Below are 14,994 nucleotides of genomic sequence, written 5' to 3'. Positions count from 1 at the left end.
TCATTTTTAAGACTCTGTACATATTAATTGTTATTTCAAAATGTTATTGTCCCACAGTCCCGGAGTACTGTTCTTAACTAAGGGGGAATGTGGCACCCCTAGGGGTATTTGCCACAAAAATAGTTACTGACAGTAAGTACAAATACTAAAATAGCAAGACTGCACTACCACCTCCGGCCAGAAGGGGGAGCTCCAGAGACTCCCCTTGATCCATTCTGGTCTGAGAGAAGAAATGGCAGTTGGGCCAAGGAGCTGATGGTGAGAGGTCATACAGTTGAATCTCTAACAGCCCTATGACGGTTTCCAGGCCTAAATCACCGGCCTGAGGAGAAGAGGGATAGAGAAAAAGGACATTGTGAGAACCGGGTAGCATTAATCACTACCCAGAACAGGCGCAAAGACGGATATCGGATCCGTGGCTGTATTCATTATATATAATACAGCAACCGGAAAAATGTGAGGTGATATCAGCTTCACTAGGGTCGGATGCAGCAACAGACACAGAGTTCAGCGGTACTCCCAGAGGGGGTAAACCGATAAAAGGACTCGGGTTGCCCGTCGAACCAGGACCCGGAGGGGACAGATTGGGCTGGCAGCCAGTTCACATACAGCAGCAGGGCCACACAGATATTGCGCACAATAAGAGGCGAAGACCCCGGCAGGGTCAAAGTAACTCAGAGTTCCCATACAGACTCCGGTGACAGGACTGGTTGTAAATCCTTTTATGTTAAAGTAAACTGGTTAAACGTTTCAGTGCCTCAGTCTTTCATTTGGACAATAGCCATCTATCCAGGATCAGGATCGTCACCGCTGGGAGAACCTGCTGCTGATCAAGTAAGTGCCTGTCCCCTCATGATACCCCTTACACTGTGCATTGCCTGAGGCCACAGCACCGGGTCAAGCCACCCGTGACACCCCCCTCAAGAGACAGACTCCATTGGTCCGGTGCTGGGTATCCCAGTCTCCTGGGTGTCACAGAAGCATGGCAAAACTAAAAAAAAACAAGGTTTAAAAAAATATGCAAAAAAATAAAAAATATATAAAAGTTCAAATCACCCCCCTTTTGCCCCATTCAAAATAAAACAAAAAAAATCAAACTTGCACATATTTGGTATCACCGAAATCAGAGTCACCCGATCTAATAATAAAAGAAGAATAGCATGATCGCTAAATGGCATAATGAGAAAAAAATTCCAAATGCCGGAATTATGTTTTTTTGGTAGCCGCAACATTGCATTAAAATGCAATAATGGACAATCAAAAGAATGTATCTGCATCAAAATGGTATCATTAAAAATGTTTAAAACCTGAATGCCCCAGAACAGATTAGTAGATAGGAGATAACAGGTGACACGTTTTGATCATCTCAGTGATCTAGCAAAGATTACAGTGCACCATCTCCCTCTGAGCATTAAACCATGCTAGACTAATCATGTGAAAATGCCATATCACATGATATATGCCAGGTCCTAAAGGTGAAAAGCTAAATTGTAGCAATGCAATTAAAACCTGCTTTTGCATAACAAATGAAAATATAAAGCAAATGACAATGAACAAATACAATTATAAATATACCCACAATAGGGGAAAAAAAAAGAATGGCATGCCCAAAAACTCATTAATAATGGAACATGATTTCATTACATTTGTTGAGACCATCAGGAAATATTTATCAAAATAATAAATCCAAAATGCCTCATGGGTGGAGAGACGGTGTTGTATGTCTCTGCTGCAAAAAGATTTCTCAACTTTCTCTATTCCATAAACACGGAAAGAAGAAATGTTCCTGTAGTGGCAAAGTATGAAATGTTTTGCCACTGAAGAAATATCATGAATGCTATTGGTGATATCAGATATATCATATAAATGTTCCGAGATTCGCTTTTCAATTTACGAGATGTACATCCTACATATGATTTGTTGCATGAAGTAGAGTCAATTTTAAATACAATATGACTGGAGTTGCAATTATTGACATTTTTAATGATGAAAGTTGGGGTATTGTTAGGATTATTGAACGTCTTGATGTTAACTGTCTGAATGTTTAACAGTTGGTACTATCACATTTAAAAGAACACAGCAGCTGAGCCATTTTTCCTTTTTATTTCTGTAAGGATATATGCTAGGAGACACAATGTTGCCAATAGTTGGTGCTTTCCTGGCAACTATGTTGCAACCAGATTGCAAAATTGTACCTAAAATTGCATCCTCACGGAGGATATGCAAAAATTTGTTAATGATGTCTCTAATCCTATAAAACTGTGGATTATACTGAAAACATACAAATGGTTTCTGTTGAAATTGCCGGTCCACTTTTTAATTGGATATGAGCGTAATCAAATCAGTGCGACTTCTATGTAAAATCATATTGCATGCCCTATTGCGTTTCCAATTTGGATATTTCCTCTTTTTTAGTTTCTGTGAGGAGTAAGCTAGTTCAGCCTGCAAGTTGTTACTATCACTACAATTGTGTTTAGTTCTTTAAAACTCTCCTACAGGTATGGATCTAATAGTATGCTGGATGCGTGTTGTATGGTGTTACCTGCAAAGGGTTTAGTAAAAGTCGTGGTAGAATTAATTTCACAATGCACACCCTAAAACTTCATATCAAGAAAAGAAATAGATGTGGGATCACTGCTGTAAGTAAATTTCAAATTATGATCTTTAGTTTTAAGATATAGCACAAAGTCTGGTATGACAGATGCATTTCCACTCCAGATGATGAGCGGGTCATCAACGTATCTGCCATACCAGACAATGTGCGACAAAAAAGCACCTTGTTGGAAGGTGAATGGCCATCCCAATTTCAAACTCCTGACAGACGTAAACAGGTTTTGCTCAAGAATATTCCTGTATTTTGTCCATCCATCATCCATTTGACTATTTTCTCTGTTGCCAAAAACATTCCCACAGCATGATGTTGCCACCACCATGTTTCACTGTGCGGATGGTGTTCTTGGGGTGATGAGCTGTTTTAGTTTGGCACCAGACATAGCATTTACTGTGGGGGCCAAAAAGTAAAATTTTAGCCTCTTCTGACCACAGCACTTTTCTCCATACATTTGGTGAGTCTCCTGCAAATCGTTTGGCAAACACAAAATGAGCCTTGCAATTTTTGTGTGTGAATAAAGTTTTTTTTGTGCTCAATCATCCATAAAGGCTACATCTATGGAGTGTCTGGCTTATTGTGGTCATATGGAGACATACTCCAGTCTCTGCTTGAGAACTCTGCAGCTCCTTCAGGGTTACCTTTGGTCTGTATGCTGCCCTTTTGATTATTGCCCTCCTTATCTTGGCTGAGAGTTTTTTTGGGTGGCCCTCTCATAGAAGGTTTGTTGTGGTACCATATTTTTTCCAGTTGATGGCATTAGATTCCATGGTGCTCCGGGGAGATAATCAGAAATATTGATTTTTGTTATAACCCAACCCTGAATTTTATTTCTTAACAACATTGTTCCTGACTTGTTTGGAGATCTCCTTGGTCTTCATGGTGGTGTTTGGTTAGTAGTGCCACTTGCTTGATGGTGTTGCAGCCTCTGTAGCCTTTCAGAAAAGGTGTGTATATACTGACAGACGATGTGACACTTAGATTGTGCAAAGATGGACTTCCTTTAACTAAGCATGTGACTTATGAAGGTTATTGCTTTCATCAGATATTTTTCGGGGCTTCATAGCAAAAGGAGTGAATACATGTGCACATGCCAATTTTTAGTTATTTTAATCAAATAAATTTAATTTGTACCTATATTTTTCTCACTTCGCTTCACCAACTTCAACTATTTAATGCTGATACAGCACAAACAAATTGGATTAAAAAAATATTGAAACACAGGTTGGAATGTCACAAAATAGGTTAAAAGCCAAGGGGTGAATACTTTTGCATACCACTGTATACTCTACACGTTCTTCCTTACAGCACTTAACTAGCTTTCTCTACATTAATATTCTGTACAGTAGGTACCTTTTCTAGATTCTGCTTGCTTCTCAGCCTTCTTTTTGTGTTCAGCTGGCTCTTCATGCTTTTTCACTGGAGGTTCTGCAAAAGGTTTGCAAAAGGTATTTGAGATTTATAGATATTATCATAAAAGTTGATCAAACAGGCAGTAACTAAACCAAATTTGTACTGTAGTGTAGATACTGTGTGATAAATTTAGCACATGTTGCTACACGTTAGGCATTTTACTTTACACCTCGTCTAAGCAAAAATGCTCTACATTAATTTGTTATGCCAATACTTAGTTACCTTTCTTAGATTCTGTTGGCTTCTCCTCTTTCTTCCTAGGTTCTACTGGTTCTTCATGCTTTTTCAATGGAGGCTCTACAAAGGTATTTGACATCTATTAATACTGTTCTAGACTTTGACAGGATGAAGCTACAGCACATAGGTAGAAACTACCCTAAATATATTTTCATGGTGCAGTGATAAAAGTTAGACAATATACTTAATTCCATCTCTTGACTTGCATACTCTACGCCAGTATTTTGTGATAATACTTAAGTACCTTTCTTAGTTTCTCTTGGCTGCTCCTGTTTCTTTTTGGGTTCCTTATCATCTTCTTGCTTTTTCTTTGTAGAATCTGTAAAGATATTTGTATAACTATGAATAGAGTAGTAAGCTTAGACAGGATAAAACTAGATCAGACAGCAATAACGCCATATTTATTACAGTGCTGCACATTGTGTGATTTAGCACAAGGGGCTAGATTTGTTAGACAGTCTTCCTTAGGCCAGGGTCACACTTGCAACTTGCAATGCGAGAAACTCGTGCGAGTCTCTCGCATCAATACCCGGCACCAGCACAGTCCGGTCCCGAGTGCCGGCGCCAGTGCCGGGTACTGAGGTGAGATACTCACATGAGTTTCTCACATTGCAGTTGCAAGTGTGACCCCAGCCCTCCTCCATCTCTTGGCTTGATTGCTTGACACCAATATTTTGCAACAATAGGTGAATACCTTTCTTGGGTTCTGCTGGCTCCTCAAGTTTTTTGGGGCGTTCTTCAGGCTCTGCTTGTTTTTTCATTGGAGATTCTGCAGAGGTATTGGAGATTTGTTAATACTTTCCCAACATGAGATAGAAATAAACTATAGTAGACTGGTAGAAACTACACTAAATATATTTAGGTGGTGAACTACTTGTGATAAATATGGCAAATATGGATTGATATGTCAGATAATCCACCTTACACAATCTATTAGTTTTAATAATCTATACCAATATTTTGAGGCAAACTGGAAAATGTAGGTACCTTTCTTAGGTTCTGGTGGCTCCTCCTGTTTTTTCTTGGGTTCTGAAGGCTCTTCACGCTTTTTCACTGGAGGCTCTGAAAAGATATTGGAAATGTATTAATATTGTTTAAATGTTAGATGGATAAACAACAACAGATCGGTAGAAACTGCATAATTTTTTTAAACTGTGGTGCAGTTTGTCTGATAAATTCTGCACGTGTAACTAAATGTGATAGACACGTGTCTTTACATTATCTTTTAATTAGTATACGATACATCAATATTTTGTGACAATACTTTGGCACCTTTCTTGGGTTTTGATGACTTTTCCTCTTCCTTTTTGGGTTCTACTGGTTTTTCACGCTCTTTCACTGGAGGTTCTATAAAAAGCATCAGAGATTTATTAATATTGTCAAAAAACTCAGAAACTTAAATGGCAACAGACAGGCAATAATTGCCCTAAATGTGTTTTGTTTTGATGGTGCACTCTGTGTGACAGATGTGGAACATGGGACTTGAAATGTTACAGTATCTACCTTATGCCATTTCTTGGTCTGCATGCTCTAAAACAGTCCACAAAGCAGAAACTATGGTATATCAAATTTACCTAAAGGGAATCTATCAGCAGGTTTTTGCTACCTCCTCTAAGAGCAGCATGATGTTAGCAAAGAAACCCTGACTCAAATGATGAATCACTTAGATTACTGGGTGCAGCCGTTCTGACACAGAGTTTTAAGACTTATCAATACAGCAGAGCTGAGGAAGATAACTCCGCCCACACCAGGTTCCCTATGCACAGTGTCCATAGACAGTGAGTGCTTACCACGAATCAGGAGACACTCTCTGCTGAATCTGAACCATATCTCACATTGGACGTGATCAGATAAATAAAGTGACCTCGACCATGGTACTCATATAAAACCAAATTTTTTATTAGAAAAAATCTTCATAAAAACTACATATATCTACTAGAACAAAAAGGGTACTGGACCACAACAAGGGACAATTCTGCCATAGGCTAATCCCAAACACTGGGCTGATTGAAATACCAATAGAATGTATTTTACATGCCTGAAAACTTTATATATAATACATGTGAAAGGAGATCCATGTTAGCCTAAATGCGCTCGCAGTATCTTCCTAGTCATTAGGCAAGTTAACACTTGTCCTTTTAATATGGCACACAATCTACCTTCATAAATGGCATATATATATATATGTAAATAAACTACCTTGCGGTCAGCCACATGGGGAAATGCCTTGGCGTCCCCCTGCCCCGACGCGCGTTTTGCACTGCTTCTTCGGGAGACGCCTCTCTCTAGCACTATTCCTTACACCACCTCTTAGGCTTCTTTAACACTTGCGTTGGTACGGGGCCGTCGCAATGCGTCGACGTACCAACGTACGTTGTGCAAATTCAGCACAACATGGGCAGTGGATGCAGTTTTTCAACGCATCCGCTGCCCATTCTAAAGTCCAGGGTGGAGGGGGTGGAGTTCCGGCCGCACATGCGCTGTAGGAATTGGCAGATCCGACGTACAAAAAAATGTTATATTGAATGTTTTTTTCGTGATGACTGTCCGCCAAAACACGACGGATCCAGTGCACGACGGACACGACATATGGCCATACGTTGCGATCCGGCGGCAATGCAAGTTTATGGACAAAAAACGCATCCTGCCGGCACATTTTCAGGATCCGTTTTTTCCCCAAAATGATGCATTGCGATGGATGTCACATGACGCAAGTGTGAAAGTAGCCTTAGCTAGCACACTCTTCATGAATATTTTGCTCAGAAGCTTAGGTACCTTTCTTTGGTTCTGCAGGCTTTTCCTCTTTCTTCTTGGATTCTACAGGTTCTTCGTGCTTTTTCGCTACAGGCTCTGCAAATGAATTTGAGATTAACTAACACTGTCCTATGGTTAGTCAGGGTAAAGCTAAATGATAACCTGCATCAAATTTATTTAGGTATTTCACACTAAATTGGTTCTTGTAGCTTGATATACTAATCATTTCTCCTTACAGCACTTTGCTAGCATACTCTCAGGGCCGCCATTAGGGCATTACTGTCCTTACTGCTGTTTGCGGCTTTGTAAGCAGCAGTAGAGTGGGGGCGGGGACTTCAAATATTGAAGTGGGGGACTGCACATGATGAGGTGTGTCTGGGGGGAATGCAAGTGTTGAAAATGGGGAGGGGGACTGCATATAAAGGAGTGTGTCTGAGGGGAGACTGCACATGATGAAGTGAGGGGGAGGGGGCTGAACATGATGAAGTGGGGGAGGGGACTGCAAATGATGAAGTGGGGAACTGCACATGAAGTGGGGAATGGGGACTGCACATGATGAAGTGTGGGGAAGAGGGACTGCAAATGATGGAGTGTGGGGAAGGGCGGTACTACGAATGATGAAGTGAGTGGGGGTGGGTGACTGAGAATGATGAATTGTATCTAAGAAGGGACTGCACATGATGAAGTGTGGTGGAGGGGGACTGCACATGATGACGTGCGGGACTGCACATGATGAGGTATGTCTGGAGGGACTGCAAGTGATGAAACAGGAGAGGGGACTGCACATAATTGAGGGTGCCTGAGGGGTGTCTGCAGATGATGACGTGTGGTGGAGGGGGACTGCACATGATAAAGTGGGGGGAGGGGACTGCAAATGATGAAGTGGGGGACTGCACATGCTGATGTCTGTCTGGTGGGGACAGCAAGTGATGAAATGGGGGAAGGGGACTGCACATATTGAAGTATGTCTGAGGGGGTCTGAAAATGATGAAGTGAGAGAGGAATAGGGGACTTTAAATGATGAAGTAAGGGGACTGCAAATGAAACTGGAGTGAGGGGGACTGCAAATGATATAGTGGGGTAGGGGCAGGGGACTGCAAATGATGAAGTAGGAGTTGAGGGGGACTGTAAGTGATGAATTGAGTGTGAGGGACTGAGGACAGCAATTGAAGTGAAGGTGGGGGGTGTGGAAAGCAAATGATGACCTGTGGAAGAGCATATTATAATGAATTTTTAGGATGAGGAAGTAAATGATGCATTGAATGTGGGGGAGACCAGTTGATAATGAATAGAGGGTGGGAGAGAAAGACATGACATTGAATTGGGGTGGAAAGGGCATGTAAATATAATGAATTAGGGTTACGGTTAGAGCGGGAGGTACATAATAGGGGGCGATGAGGATGCAGTGACTAGTAATGAATTGGAAGAAAGAGTACAAGTGCTAATTAATTTATATATTAGATGAGGAAAGTGGCTATGTATAGTTAATAGGGGCACAGTGGTGGATTATCATATATTTGGAATTGTGGATTGCATAATAACCAATTATATATTAATGGTGGGTGCACTTCTGTATTCAGATGTGTACATACGTGGTCAAAAATGTTGGTGCACCACTGTTATGGCTGGCAATCAGGCAACACAGCGTGCAGTAATCAGCGCACATACAGAGATCTGGCAATAACCCAAAACAATAGGACGAGCTCTGAGACGTGGAATCTCTGTAGACTGCAGTACCTGATCTATCCTCACACAACTGGAAGCAGCAGTGGATTGCGCCTATCCACTACCTATGCAACTCGGCACTGCCTGAGGAGTTGACTAGCCTGAAGATAGAAATACAAGCCTGACTTACCTCAGAGAAATACCCCAAAGGAATAGGCAGCCCCCACATATAATGACTGTTAGCAAGATGAAAAGACAAACGTAGGAATGAAATAGATTCAGCAAAGTGAGGCCCGATATTCTAGACAGAGCGAGGATAGCAAAGAGAACTATGCAGTCTACAAAAAACCCTAAAACGAAAACCACGCAAAGGGGCAAAAAGACCCACCGTGCCGAACTAACAGCACGGCGGTGCACCCCTTTGCTTCTCAGAGCTTCCAGCAAAAGATAATAACAAGCTGGACAGAAAAAACAGAAAACAAACTAGAAGCACTTATCTAGCAGAGCAGCAGGCCCAAGGAAAGATGCAGTAGCTCAGATCCAACACTGGAACATTGACAAGGAGCAAGAAAGACAGACTCAGGTGGAGCTAAATAGCAAGGCAGCCAACGAGCTCACCAAAACACCTGAGGGAGGAAGCCCAGAGACTGCAATACCACTTGTGACCACAGAAGTGAACTCAGCCACAGAATTCACAACAGTACCCCCCCCTTGAGGAGGGGTCACCGAACCCTCACCAGAACCCCCAGGCCGACCAGGATGAGCCACATGAAAGGCACGAACAAGATCTGGGGCATGGACATCAGAGGCAAAAACCCAGGAATTATCTTCCTGAGCATAACCCTTCCATTTGACCAGATACTGGAGTTTCCGTCTAGAGACACGAGAATCCAAAATCTTCTCCACAATATACTCCAATTCCCCCTCCACCAAAACAGGGGCAGGAGGCTCCACAGATGGAACCATAGGTGCCACGTATCTCCTCAACAACGACCTATGGAATACATTATGTATGGAAAAGGAGTCTGGGAGGGTCAGACGAAAAGACACCGGATTGAGAATCTCAGAAATCCTATACGGACCAATAAAACGAGGTTTAAATTTAGGAGAGGAAACCTTCATAGGTATATGACGAGAAGATAACCAAACCAGATCCCCAACACGAAGTCGGGGTCCCACACGGCGTCTGTGATTAGCGAAAAGCTGAGCCTTCTCCTGGGACAAGGTCAAATTGTCCACTACCTGAGTCCAGATCTGCTGCAACCTGTCCACCACATTATCCACACCAGGACAGTCCGAAGACTCAACCTGTCCTGAAGAGAAACGAGGATGGAACCCAGAATTGCAGAAAAATGGAGAGACCAAGGTAGCCGAGCTGGCCCGATTATTAAGGGCGAACTCAGCCAACGGCAAAAATGACACCCAATCATCCTGGTCAGCGGAAACAAAACATCTCAGATATGTTTCCAAGGTCTGATTGGTTCGTTCGGTCTGGCCATTAGTCTGAGGATGGAAGGCCGAGGAAAAAGATAGGTCAATGCCCATCCTACCACAAAAGGCTCGCCAGAACCTCGAGACAAACTGGGAACCTCTGTCAGAAACAATATTCTCAGGAATGCCATGTAAACGAACCACATGCTGGAAGAACAAAGGCACCAAATCAGAGGAGGAAGGCAATTTAACCAAGGGCACCAGATGGACCATTTTAGAAAAGCGATCACAGACCACCCAAATGACAGACATCTTTTGAGAAACGGGAAGGTCAGAAATGAAATCCATCGAAATATGTGTCCAAGGCCTCTTCGGGACCGGCAAGGGCAAAAGCAACCCACTGGCACGTGAACAGCAGGGCTTAGCCCTAGCACAAATTCCACAGGACTGCACAAAAGCATGCACATCCCGTGACAGAGATGGCCACCAGAAGGATCTAGCAACCAACTCCCTGGTACCAAAGATTCCTGGATGACCGGCCAGCACCGAACAATGAAGTTCAGAGATAACTTTACTAGTCCACCTATCAGGGACGAACAGTTTCTCGGCCGGACAACGATCAGGTTTATTAGCCTGAAATTTCTGCAACACTCTCCGCATATCAGGGGAGATGGCAGACACAATGACTTCTTCCTTGAGGATACTCGCCGGCTCAGATAACCCCGGAGAGTCGGGCACAAAACTCCTAGACAGAGCATCCGCCTTCACATTTTTAGAGCCCGGAAGGTATGAAATCACAAAATCAAAACGAGCAAAAAACAACGACCAACGGGCCTGTCTAGGATTCAAGCGCTTGGCAGACTCAAGATAAGTAAGGTTCTTATGATCAGTCAAAACCACCACGCGATGCTTAGCACCCTCAAGCCAATGACGCCACTCCTCGAATGCCCACTTCATGGCCAGCAACTCTCGGTTGCCCACATCATAATTACGCTCAGCAGCAGAAAATTTCCTGGAAAAGAAAGCACATGGTTTGAACACTGAGCAACCAGAACCTCTCTGTGACAAAACCGCCCCTGCACCAATCTCAGAAGCATCAACCTCGACCTGGAACGGAAGAGAAACATCAGGTTGACACAACACAGGGGCACAGCAAAAACGACGCTTCAACTCCTGAAAAGCTTCCACGGCAGCAGAAGACCAATTAACCAAATCAGCACCCTTCTTGGTCAAATCGGTCAATGGTCTGGCAATGCTAGAAAAATTACAGATGAAGCGACGATAAAAATTAGCAAAGCCCAGGAATTTCTGCAAACTTTTTAGAGATGTCGGCTGAGTCCAATCCTGGATGGCCTGAACCTTAACCGGATCCATCTCGATAGTAGAAGGGGAAAAGATGAACCCCAAAAATGAAACTTTCTGCACACCGAAGAGACACTTTGATCCCTTCACGAACAAGGAATTAGCACGCAGTACCTGGAAAACCATTCTGACTTGCTTCACATGAGACTCCCAATCATCTGAGAAGATCAAAATGTCATCCAAGTAAACAATCAAGAATTTATCCAGATACTCACGGAAAATGTCATGCATAAAAGACTGAAAAACAGATGGAGCATTGGCAAGTCCGAACGGCATCACCAGATACTCAAAATGACCCTCGGGCGTATTAAATGCCGTTTTCCATTCATCTCCCTGCCTGATTCTCACCAGATTATACGCACCACGAAGATCAATCTTAGTAAACCAACTAGCCCCCTTAATCCGAGCAAACAAGTCAGAAATCAATGGCAAGGGATACTGAAACTTAACAGTGATCTTATTAAGAAGGCGGTAATCAATACACGGTCTTAGCGAACCATCCTTCTTGGCTACAAAAAAGAACCCTGCTCCCAATGGTGACGACGATGGGCGAATATGTCCCTTCTCCAGGGACTCCTTCACATAACTGCGCATAGCGGTGTGTTCAGGTACGGACAAATTAAATAAACGACCCTTAGGGAATTTACTACCAGGAATCAAATCGATAGCACAATCACAATTCCTATGCGGAGGTAGGGCATCAGACTTGGACTCTTCAAATACATCCTGAAAGTCCGACAAGAACTCTGGGATGTCAGAAGGAATGGATGACGAAATAGACAAAAATGGAACATCACCATGTACTCCCTGACAACCCCAGCTGGTTACCGACATAGAGTTCCAATCCAATACTGGATTATGGGTTTGTAGCCATGGCAACCCCAACACGACCACATCATGCAAATTATGCAGTACCAAAAAGCGAATAACTTCCTGATGTGCAGGAGCCATGCACATGGTCAGCTGGGCCCAGTACTGAGGCTTATTCTTGGCCAGAGGTGTAGCATCAATTCCTCTCAACGGAATAGGACACCGCAAAGGCTCCAAGAAAAATCCACAACGTTTAGCATAATCCAAATCCATCAGATTCAGGGCAGCGCCTGAATTCACAAACGCCATGACAGAATATGATGACAAAGAGCACATTAAGGTAATGGACAAAAGGAATTTGGACTGTACAGTACCAATAACGGCAGAGCTATCGAACCGCCTAGTGCGTTTAGGACAATTAGAAATAGCATGAGTAGAATCACCACAATAGAAACACAGTCTGTTCAGACGTCTGTGTTCGTGCCGTTCTACTTTAGTCATAGTCCTGTCGCACTGCATAGGCTCAGGTTTACTCTCAGACAATACCGCCAGATGGTGCACAGATTTACGCTCGCGCAAGCGACGACCGATCTGAATGGCCAAGGACATAGACTCATTCAAACCAGCAGGCATAGGAAATCCCACCATTACATCCTTAAGAGCTTCAGAGAGACCCTTTCTGAACAAAGCCGCTAGTGCAGATTCATTCCACAGAGTGAGTACTGACCATTTTCTAAATTTCTGACAATATACTTCTACATCATCCTGACCCTGGCATAAAGCCAGCAGATTTTTCTCAGCTTGATCCACTGAATTAGGCTCATCGTAAAGCAATCCCAGCGCCTGGAAAAATGCATCAACATTACTCAATGCAGAATCTCCTGGTGCAAGAGAAAACGCCCAATCCTGTGGGTCGCCGCGCAAAAAAGAAATAATAATCAAAACCTGTTGAATAGGATTACCAGAAGAATGAGGTTTCAAGGCCAAAAATAGCTTACAATTATTTCTGAAGCTCAGGAACTTAGTTCTGTCACCAAAAAACAAATCAGGAATCGGAATTCTTGGTTCTAGCATCGATTTCTGATCAATAGTATCTTGAATCTTTTGTACATTTACAACGAGATTATCCATTGAGGAGCACAGAGCCTGAATATCCATGTCCACAGCTGTGTCCTGAAGCACTCTAATGTCTAGGGGAAAAAAAAGACTGAAGACAGAGCTAAGAAAAAAAAATGATGTCAGGATTTCTTTTTTCCCTCTATTGGAAATCATTGAATGGCTCCTTGTACTGTTATGGCTGGCAATCAGGCAACACAGCGTGCAGTAATCAGCGCACATACAGAGATCTGGCAATAACCCAAAACAATAGGACGAGCTCTGAGACGTGGAATCTCTGTAGACTGCAGTACCTGATCTATCCTCACACAACTGGAAGCAGCAGTGGATTGCGCCTATCCACTACCTATGCAACTCGGCACTGCCTGAGGAGCTGACTAGCCTGAAGATAGAAATACAAGCCTGACTTACCTCAGAGAAATACCCCAAAGGAATAGGCAGCCCCCACATATAATGACTGTTAGCAAGATGAAAAGACAAACGTAGGAATGAAATAGATTCAGCAAAGTGAGGCCCGATATTCTAGATAGAGCGAGGATAGCAAAGAGAACTATGCAGTCTACAAAAAACCCTAAAACGAAAACCACGCAAAGGGGCAAAAAGACCCACCGTGCCGAACTAACAGCACGGCGGTGCACCCCTTTGCTTCTCAGAGCTTCCAGCAAAAGATAATAACAAGCTGGACAGAAAAAACAGAAAACAAACTAGAAGCACTTATCTAGCAGAGCAGCAGGCCCAAGGAAAGATGCAGTAGCTCAGATCCAACACTGGAACATTGACAAGGAGCAAGAAAGACAGACTCAGGTGGAGCTAAATAGCAAGGCAGCCAACGAGCTCACCAAAACACCTGAGGGAGGAAGCCCAGAGACTGCAATACCACTTGTGACCACAGAAGTGAACTCAGCCACAGAATTCACAACACACCACGTTTAACCCCTTCCTGACATGCGCCATACTAGTACTGCTCTGTGGGAAGTGCGTTCCCACAAACATTGGTATTAGTATGGCGCTACAATTGCGCGGCCTCACGATTGCGTGCGGGTGTTATCTGTATTTGACATCTGACACCCCACAGTAATGCCCATAAGAGGTGCTAGCACTGATCATGGGCATTTAACCCCTCTGATGTTGCTGTCAGTAGTGACAGCGGCATAGAGAAGCATCATTCAGGGAGGGGGCTCCCTGCGTGCTTCCCTCAGAACAACTCGATGCGATCACATTGTTCTGAGGTTCTTCTTTCAGACCCCCAGCTCCAAGAAGGCCACGGGGTCCTTCCGGGTCCTGCAGGGTAGTTTCTTGGCGCATGCTAACAGCAGGACCTGAGAAGCCTCCTTCACTGCCTGTCAAATCTTTGATCTGATACAGTGCAGTGAAAAGCGTCAGATCAGCGAGAACACTGAGACACTAGGAAAAAAGTAAAAAAAAAAATCAGCAAGTGGAAAACTATTTTAAAAAAAAATTGCTAAATAAATAAAATAAATAAATAAATAAATATTTTCCCAATGAACAAACAATAAAAGTACACATATTTGGTATCGCCGCATCCGTAATGACCTGCTCTATAAAACTGTTTTACTAGATAAACCATTCAGTGAACA

General features: G+C 43.1%; 1 protein-coding gene across 25 annotated transcripts in view; it reads right to left on the bottom strand.

Moving 5' to 3' along the window:
* Nucleotides 1-14,994, bottom strand: part of LOC138637428 (titin homolog) — a 1,151,517-nt gene that overhangs the window by 194,865 nt on the left and 941,658 nt on the right. For all 25 annotated transcript variants that reach the window (XM_069726100.1, XM_069726106.1, XM_069726124.1 and 22 more), the window contains 7 exons: nucleotides 7,034-7,108; nucleotides 5,531-5,605; nucleotides 5,246-5,320; nucleotides 4,953-5,027; nucleotides 4,503-4,577; nucleotides 4,244-4,318; nucleotides 3,962-4,036 (listed from right to left, as the gene is read on the bottom strand). In XM_069726100.1, coding sequence (XP_069582201.1) covers nucleotides 3,962-4,036; nucleotides 4,244-4,318; nucleotides 4,503-4,577; nucleotides 4,953-5,027; nucleotides 5,246-5,320; nucleotides 5,531-5,605; nucleotides 7,034-7,108 — 525 coding nt within the window. The remainder of the gene's footprint in view (nucleotides 1-3,961; nucleotides 4,037-4,243; nucleotides 4,319-4,502; nucleotides 4,578-4,952; nucleotides 5,028-5,245; nucleotides 5,321-5,530; nucleotides 5,606-7,033; nucleotides 7,109-14,994) is intronic.

This window comes from Ranitomeya imitator, chromosome 5 (assembly GCF_032444005.1).
Source record: "Ranitomeya imitator isolate aRanImi1 chromosome 5, aRanImi1.pri, whole genome shotgun sequence".
NCBI lineage: Eukaryota > Metazoa > Chordata > Amphibia > Anura > Dendrobatidae > Ranitomeya > Ranitomeya imitator.
Note: the sequence above shows the minus strand (reverse complement) of the source record. Positions and strands in the feature narration are given on the sequence as shown.